The sequence below is a fragment of the Quercus robur genome, chromosome 12, assembly GCF_932294415.1.
Source record: "Quercus robur chromosome 12, dhQueRobu3.1, whole genome shotgun sequence".
In the NCBI taxonomy this organism is placed as follows: domain Eukaryota; kingdom Viridiplantae; phylum Streptophyta; class Magnoliopsida; order Fagales; family Fagaceae; genus Quercus; species Quercus robur.
The window spans coordinates 27,609,086-27,618,452 of record NC_065545.1 but is presented as its reverse complement, the minus strand read 5'-3'; the positions used below and the strand labels follow the sequence as shown (position 1 = coordinate 27,618,452).

Below are 9,367 nucleotides of genomic sequence, written 5' to 3'. Positions count from 1 at the left end.
TGGTTTTAAAAACTGGACCAGTCCGATCGGTTCGACCCGTTCAATCAGGAACCGGCTAGTTCGGTTATAGCAAAAACCGAAAATAGCTTTAAAACTGGTAAATAGTGCAAACCGGTCGGTTCAACTTGGGAACCGAAAACCAAAAAGGTTGAACCGATTTTGCAATATTGCTGAAACAGATCTGCAATGGAGCTTTTTTTGCAGTAAAAATCTTCTTTTTTCTTAGATTTGCTGATGGTGAGGACATTTTTTTGCAATAAAGTCTTTTTTCTTAAGGTTGGCTATGCTTGAGAGAGAGAAAATGACTGAATGTTCATGCTTGGCGTTGAAATTAGCATCTTGGAGTGGTATCTATAGATCTTCAGTGAGGAAGAGAGGAACAGATGATGATATTGTAGAGATAAGCAATAGATCTAACTTCCTGAGAGAGAGAGAGAGAGAGAGAGAGAGAGAGAGAGAGAGAGAGAGAGAGAGAGAGATATGGATTTTGTGGAGGATAGAAGACTGGAAAAATAGTCTTTTGATGGTAAGTAAAATGGGGAGTGTACGTAGTGGAGTGCTAGATTTATGAGGTGTATACCGTGTATTAGAGAAAAAAAAAATTAAAGAAAGAGTAAACGTGTGGCTAGGAGAGGTGGAGTGGGAAAGTGGATTTATAAAGGAGTAATAAGTCAGTGACTTGTCAAGTCATCTGACTTTGGGGTTTTTTTTTTTTTTTTTTAATTAATTTAAATTTTCTTGAATAATTAAATAGTTAAAGTTATACTATTGTTTGTACAAACTAAAAGATGAAGCTTAAATGCTAAATAGTTTATTCTTTGTGAACTATTACTGACAAGAAAAGAAAGGTGGTATGGAAAAAAACACTTTTATTTATTATTTTTATATTTTCTTAATTAAGAATATTAAATTTTAAAATTTAAATAAAAATTACTTTAATATTTTAATTAAATTATTTATGACGTCATCGGTTTGACCATCGGTCGAACCCCGGTCCAACCAGAAAACCGATAATTAGCTCCTTTTTCGTACCGGTTTTTAAAACCTTGACCACGTGTGATTACCAGAAAATTCTTGGAACCATGGGAAGGTTCAGGTACATACAGGAAGGTTAAAGATCTTTACCTCCGCATTAGTGATGAGGTTCTTACCTCACCCCTGCCACATTAAGTGCAAGTTAGATAGTTTGAACAGTGGCAGCAACCCCCAAAAGTCAATGTTCCAGGATAAGGGAGGGGAGGAATCCGATAAAGTTGAGAAAAATATTCCTGAGGCTCTGGTAGGCAACAAGATAGATATGGTGATAGGAGCAAGGATTGAAGTTATAAAAGGGAGAGGAGAGGTAAAGTAAAAGGGGATAAGAAAAATCTACCTAGGGAGAGAAAAATAGAAAGAAAGAGAGAGTAACACTAAGGATGTGGTCATAGGAACGAAAAAGTTTCCTATGTTAATATCTGTAATTGTAATCACTACATGAATGGCCAAAGAATTCCGCTGCTTGTGTTTCCCATTGTAGAGTGTTAATTCCTTGTTGTTTATTTGTATTTAAGCTGTGTGAATTACTAAAGTAGAATTCCAAGGTGAGATCCTCAGGGGGGCCAAATTTTGTGTCCCTACAGTAATTATACTAGTTGCTTTGGGGTATAACTAGCGTAGATACATCTAACACTCTTTCTTGTGTCATGGGTGTTATAGTAATATATTATAAGTATATTAAAATCATTAACAACTCTAAGTGAAGCTCTAGTACCGACTTAAAAAAAAATGAAACGATTATTTATCTTAAAACTTAATTACTTAAAGTATTTAGTGGAAGTTTCAATATTTTATTTAAATTTAAATTTGAATAATAATTATATTATAATTTTTCATTTTGATAAATATTTTGTCTTACACGATATTTTATACAACCATTTAATTTAAAAATTTTAATCATTTTTATTATTTTTAGTATGTATTTTATTTTTAATCTTAGTTTTTTTTTTTATAGGTATTTTTATTCTTAGTTATATTACTAAACTATTTTCATTAACTTACGTTATGATCACCCTCAAAAAAAAAAAAAAAAAAAAAAAAACTTACGTTATGATTTTTTGTTTAATCCATGTACAGCACGGATATTGCGTTAGTTTTCTAAAAAATTAAAGGATGACAATTCATTAGGTTGCGGGCTTTGGTAATGAGTCTGACGACTGCTTTAGAGTTTAGAGCTTTTGTAGCTCATCAAGGTTTTAGGCCGGCCTGCTTCGGAGATGGGCTTTATGAGTGCCCTCTTTATTCCTATTTCTATAATTTTTTCATCCTCACCCAAAAATGAAAACCCCAATCTGCTCTCAAGCCCATTTCCGTATGAAGATTCCCTCCTTTGCAGCCTTGCTGTCTTGTTCTAAGAAAATCCATCTCACGAAAAGTTAACAAGTAACAAATTATAGAAATTTTTTTTAACAGAACATTATTATTTTAAAATGATGAAAATAATAATTTTTAAGTACAAGTACGAGTTCTTGTAGGGAAAGAGCCAAGATTCAAGTTTTTAAAAAAGAGTTTCACACAAAAACACACTTAAATTAAGTTAGAGTAAGCTTTTTATTTAAAAAAAAAAAAATCACCTATGGTGTTTTTTGGACAAGCAAGATTGAGTATCCATCATTGTAAAAAATTCTTTCAAACCCTCCCTAATTAAATTTTTATTTGAGTAATCGTAATCAATCCTACCCACACAATAATTTTCATATTTACAAAACTAAAATACTCCTAGTCCCAGGTAAACTCAAAATTGGATTAAAATCCTCCATAGTTTTTTTTTTTTTTTTTTTGGTGGGGGGGGGGGGGGGGAACTAAAAATTGGATTAAGGTCCTCCATAGTTTTTTTTTTTTTTTTGGAAAACTCAACAATAGCGACTCTTGGAATTTTTTAAGAGTAGTCACAATGTTATCTTTTAATACCATTTTTTAAGGAAAAATGAAATTATAGATTATTTTTAAGTAATGGTTTGAACAAGTAACAAACTTGAATAATTAGAAATCTTTATTTATTTATTTATTTATTTTTAACAGGCTTTATGTTGAATAATTTTTCACTTCTTGTTGTTTGAATTATTTTTGTTGTTATTGGCTAATTTTATTGTTGTTATTTAAGGCAGTTTCTTTTTTGCTTAAGGGGTTAAAAATTATGTTTGAAAGGCCATAATTATTTTTAGAGAATTATTCAAATTAAAATTAATAACAACTTACTGCTAATGATTTATTGTAAAATTATTATAAAAATATTGAAATATAATATTACTCTTATTTTTGCTTAACCAAAATTATTCTAATCTTTAAGGTAGAGTGTTCAATATTTTTTTAGGGTGATTACCATACGCGACCCACATGGGCAACATGTGGCTCCCACAATCAGTTGTCGATTACAACATTTCCTGCGCTTGTGGCTTGTGGCTCCCACAATCTAAACCTGTGCTAATCCCCACCGTCCATCGCTTTTCAACTTTAACGCGGATGAAAGAAACCGCGTCCTAATTCCTCGGCTATGAACCCGGGGCCTTGTCCGATCCGGTTTTACTCGGACCGTTTTGCTGCGCACATGTACTGTACATAAATACCATTATTTGCCCTTTTTTTTTTTGTTCGTGTTCCTCGTAAAACTAAAAGGTTCCCAGAAAGAAAACGATCGAAAAAGAGATCCAAGAATTATTCCTCAAATCTTTTGATCTCTTTTCTGTTTTTGGAATCTGTCCTTTTCGATTTCCAGAAATGCCTCGAGGGACAATTGAAGTTCTTCTTGTTAGTGCTAAGGGACTTGAAAACACCGACTTTCTCAGTATGTTTTTTTCTTCTCAATTCTCAATTTCCCATCGTTTTCTCTTTTGAATATTCAATTTTGATCGGTTTGGATTGGACCCTTTTGATATATTGTCTTCTTTAAGATCTGGGGCTCTGTTTGGTAGCTAAGAAACTGGAGGAAATTAAAGAAAATGTAGCATTGTAAATGATGTTTGTGTGAAATAATTTCTTTACGTAAGTTATCATGATCGGACAATCAAACCAATCCAAATATCCTGATGAATATAGCTCATCATACCTAATTAAAATATGCTTGCCAATAGCCATAATTGTTTCTTGGTTTTCCTGTTTGTTTTTTTTTTTTTTTTTTTTTTTTTTTTTTCAATGAGTGGGTTCCTGTTTGAATTGATGAGGTTTAAAACTTTAAATGAATATGAGCAGATGACATGGATCCTTATGTCATTCTCATTTGCCGCAGTCAGGAGCAAAAAAGCAGTGTTGCATCAGGTAAGATCTCTCTATTTAGCTCTGATTTTTATATGTCTACATTTCATCTTGATGGAACAGATACTGGACATAATTTCTACCCAAAAAAAATTCCTGTAGTGATATGTTTACAGAATCAGATGTTATGTTCATGTTCTTTTATTATAGAGAAGATGGGCTAGGTAATCCTCTCTGTTTTTGACATATGATTTGTGCAGGAAAAGGGACACAGCCAGAGTGGAACGAGAGTTTTGTCTTTACCATTTCGGATGGTGCTTCAGAACTCACACTGAAAATAATGGACAGTGATACTGGTTCTGCAGACGATATTGTAGGAGAAGCAACGTGAGTATCCCAATCTGCAGAATTTTCTTTGATCTAAGTTTGTGATATGTTCTGCTCTCCCTCTTGTACTTACCAGGGCTGACACTAAACATTTTGGGGTTGGGTAAGAACTAAAATGGTGCATTTTTTTTTTATTTTTTATATTTATGTATTAATTAAATTAATATTGACCTAGGAAAACTTGATTTTAAATAGGAAAACAGAGAGTTGCATCCCCTAGGAAAACTTGGTTAGTATTGACCCTGGATATTACTCAAAAGTCACTGCATTTGATTTTAAATAGGTTTTGAATGAATAAAGTTAGTAGTTTGTGTTTGTATCAACATAATCACAGGCAATATATAATGTGAGCAATTCCTTAAATTCTAAATACTGTTGGTTTAGCAAGTGCTAGAAAAAATAGGTAAGAAATTCTTCAAGTTACAGAAAACTGCAGTGGACTCATCAATCTTGTGCAAAAAATAAAAATAAAAATATTTCAGGAACATCTGAATGCATCACCGTGCCAAAAAAAAAAAAAAAATGCTTGTAGCACTGAGAAGTAGATTGGATATATTCAGGCTCCTTTGTTTTAGAGTTAGCAAGAACCAAATTTTGTTTTGGAGCATAGATACTAACTGCTGCCCACATAGTAGGTGAAAATGGAGATATAGACAGAAGCATTGATCATCAAAATTTGACATTGTTATGATATTTTGATGATATTAAATGGGTTTTCTTGAAAAACACTTCAGAACCAAATATTATTTGCTTTATGATCCTTGCAGCGTTCCACTAGAGCCGTTGTTTTTGGAAGGAAGCCTCCCTCCAACAGCATACAATGTAGTTAAGGACCAAGAGTTTCGTGGAGAGATTAGGGTGGGCCTCACTTTCACTCCTGAGGTAATCCTCTGTTTTTTATAGTTTAATTGATTACAGGTGCCCTGTAGGACTGTTTTCTTTTTGCAAATGTATACAATATTGTGCACGTTTGTTTAGTTTACAATGTAATATTCACATTGTTAGTACAATGTATACTAAGAATTTTCTTAACTTAAATGTAAAAGCATGATGATGATAATATTAACGAACTAATCGAAGCTTTGATTGCCTGTTCATTATAGGAACGTCATGACCGGGAGTTCCGTGTGGAAGAGGAAACCTACGGTGGATGGAAACAATCTGCATATACAGACTGATCAAGTCTTATTTAGCAGCTTTATGATCTGGGGATTGAAATAAATAGATGCTGTTCAATTGATTTCAGTTTTCCCTTTCCCTTATTAATGTGTTGTAATTCAAGAACGTTTTCTATCATGGTGGGATTGAGTAAGTTATTTGATTTGAACTATGTGATTAACCATTATGTTGCCGTGTTTTGTGATTGCACTAATTTTGTCAAATCAAGTTGAATTAATATGCTTATGCTGGTAGGGGATGGGGATGGAATAGTCCTAGATTTGGATCTTCTCAAACTAATGGTCCGTTTGGATTAAGGGAGAGGGAAGGGGAGTAGAGTAGAGTAGAGCAGATTTAGTACAAAATTAGCTTATTTTTAGCTAACTCTACTCTACTCTCCCCCACTCCCCCTCCTTCCCTCCTCCATCCAAATAGGTCAAGATAGATAAAAATAAATATGCCCATGGAGTGGGGCACCTCAGAAATTTTTTTTATTTTTTTAAGAGAGTTTCAACTTATTATAACCGATAATTCTTTATCATCAGACCAAGACACCAATCAGTTTTTGATGTAGACGGAAATTGAACCCAAAATCTCTTATTCAACTATTAGAAATTTTACTAGTTGAGCATGTTAGAAATACTGAATGATTGTATTGTATTTCTCAAGTAATAGAATATACATAAGTGCCTTTATATAGGAGGCAGAGTGTGCAATACAAGTAAGTGTGCTATACAAGTAAACAAGGTGGGCCTAAAACCCACATACCCTAATACACGTTAACAGCCCCCCTCAAACTCAAGGTGGATGTGAGACCAACTTGAGGTTGTCAACCAAAGTGCGAAGACGTCCCTTAGGATGTGACTTGGTGAAGATATCTGCAAGTTGATCTTTAGAAAAAACTGAGATCAGCTTGAGAGCACCATGGACAAGATGATAACGGATAAAATGACAATCGATCTCGATGTGTTTAGTCCGTTCATGGAAGACATCATTGTGAGCAATATGAATGACACTCTGGTTGTCACAATAAAGAGGAGTAGCAGAGGATGGGATACACCTAAGTCTTTGAGAAGCCATCGTAGCCAAAGGAGCTCAGATGTGGTATCAGCAAGGGCACGATATTCTGCTTCAGTACTGAAGCGGGCCACATGAGTTCGTTTCTTACTTCGCCAAGAAATCAAAGAAGAACCAAGAAGAAAGCAATAGCTAGTGGTGGACTTGCGATCAGTGGGATTTCCTGCCCAATTAGCATCAGAAAATGCACGAAGAACAAGAGGAGACCGAGCAGAGTAGAAAAGACCATGGAAGAGAGTGCCCTTTAGGTATCGAAGTATGCGCAGAACAGTAGCATAGTGAGTCGATCGTGGAGCAGATAGATACTGACTCACCTGGTGAACAGCATAGGAAATGTCTGGATGAGTGACAGTGAGATAAACTAGGCTGCCAACCAAGCGTTTGTAAAGAGAGGGATTAGACAACGGTTTCCCCCCTGACGGAGTCAAATGCGCATTAAGCTCAACTGGAGTGTTAACAGTCTTGCTATCAGTGAGTCCAGCTCGAGACAAGAGTTCAGAGGTATACTTGGCTTGAGTAATATAAAGTTCATCTGTAGAATGAGTGATTTCAAGACCCAAGAAGTAGTTGAGATGGCCAAGATCTTTCATCTCAAACTGCTGACTGAGAAAACCCTTGAGTTCTTGAATGCCACTAAAGTCATCACCAGTTATGATCATATCATCCACATACAGGAGAAGTAAAATAGTGCCTTTGTCAGTGCGACAAAGAAATAAGGCAGAATCATAATGACTGGCCATGTAACCTAAGCGAGAGATGGTAGAACTAAATTTGGCAAACCAAGCTCGTGGAGCTTGTTTAAGGCCATAAAGAGCACGCCGAAGGTAACAAACCTTATTTGATTCAACAGAGTAACCAGGAGGAGGTTGCATATAAACTTTTTCACTTAAATCCCCATTAAGGAATGCATTTTTGACATCCATCTGAAAAATGTCCCATTTTCTGGCAGCAGCAACAGCTAAGAGAGCTTGAACAGATGAGATACGAGCAACCGAAGCAAAGGTCTCTTCATAATCAATCCCATACTCCTGTGTAAAACCTTTTGCAATAAGACGAGTTTTGTAGCGCTCAATGGACCCATCAGAGCGAGTCTTAATCTTGTAAATCCACTTACAACCAACCACAGATTTCCCAGGGGGGAGAGTCACCAAATCCCAAGTATGATTTTTAGATAATGCATCAAGTTCCTCTTTCATTGCAATCTGCCACAAAGGGTCAGTGGAAGCCTCACGATAGGTGTGAGGCTCATGCAGTGTAGCAAGAGCAGTGTAACAAGAGCAGTGTAACAATGATAATCAAGTAAATGTGTAGGAATGGATCTTACCCGAGTTGAGTGACGAGGTGGAATGTCTTGTGCAAGATCTTCAGGAGGAGCAGGAGCAGGGGACCCAAGCTCAGGGTTGGGTAGCTCGTCTTCAACCTGTGCATCTTCCACCTGTTCATTAAAAGGTGAACTAGGAAAGGGATCAAAGGTATCTGGTAGTTAGACAGAAAAGTCTATAGGAGGATCAGGAGCAACTATAGGAGGATCAGGAGCAGTTACAGAAGGAATATGTACCTCATCTGGAAAAAGATCTAAAACAGAGGAGGAAGACAATGAGGCACGGAAGTGAGAAAGCTCGACAAAGGAGCGATGTTCCCAAAAGACAACATTGCGGGAGATACGAAGACGATGAGAAATAGGATCATAACACCGATACCCCTTTTGAGTTTCGCCGTAGCCAAGAAAACAACAAAGCCTTGACCGAGGCTCAAGTTTGTTATGCTCATGTGGCTGAAGAAGAACGAAACAAGCAGAACCGAAGGAGCGAAGGTGGTGATAATCTGGAGGTGACCCAAAAAGGCGCTCATATGGAGTTTAATTTTGAATAACAGGACTTGGAATGCGATTAATAGCATGAACAGCATCAAGGGCAGCTTCACCCCAAAAAGGAGCAGGAACTTTGGCAGAGAGAAGAAGAGCACGAACAGTGTCAAGAATATGACGAAGTTTTCGTTCGGCTCTACCATTTTGCTGAGAGGTATCTGGACAAGTTAGTTGATGAATAGTGCCATAGGAATGCAAAACAGCTTGGAAAGCATATTGAGTGTACTCAAGAGCATTATCAGATCGAAAAATTTTGATACGTTTGGAAAATTGAGTTTCAACCATTTTTGCAAAATTAGAATATATTTGCAATAACTCAGAACGATGTTTCATATTAAAAATCTAGCTATAGCGAGAGTAATTATCAACAAAGACAACAAAAGATCGAGATCCACCAATACTAGAGACAGAGGAAGACTCCCAAACATCAGAATGAATAAGGTCAAAGATATCAGTGGATATTGATTCACTAGTATTGAAAGGTAAAACTGGTTGTTTTCCTAACTGACATGAAACACAATCAAAATTTTCTATAGACACTGAACCTAACAAACCTCTAGAAGCCAATTGTTGTACTTGAGAGGAAAATGCATGACCAAGTCGAGCATGCCAAAGTGCAAGGGAAGGAGTAGAAGAAACTGCAGTAGCTAC

The 9,367-nt window shown here is 35.9% G+C and overlaps 1 protein-coding gene across 1 annotated transcript; it reads left to right on the top strand.

Annotated features, from left to right (window-relative positions):
• The first annotated feature begins 3,610 nt into the window (after nucleotides 1-3,610).
• LOC126709589 (elicitor-responsive protein 3) lies at nucleotides 3,611-5,959 on the top strand. The gene is made up of 5 exons (XM_050409884.1): nucleotides 3,611-3,820; nucleotides 4,225-4,290; nucleotides 4,488-4,614; nucleotides 5,382-5,496; nucleotides 5,718-5,959. Exons 1-5 carry the CDS (start codon nucleotides 3,754-3,756, stop codon nucleotides 5,790-5,792), a joined length of 450 nt encoding a protein of 149 aa, XP_050265841.1. The 5' UTR covers nucleotides 3,611-3,753; the 3' UTR covers nucleotides 5,793-5,959.
• Nucleotides 5,960-9,367: the final 3,408 nt, after the last annotated feature.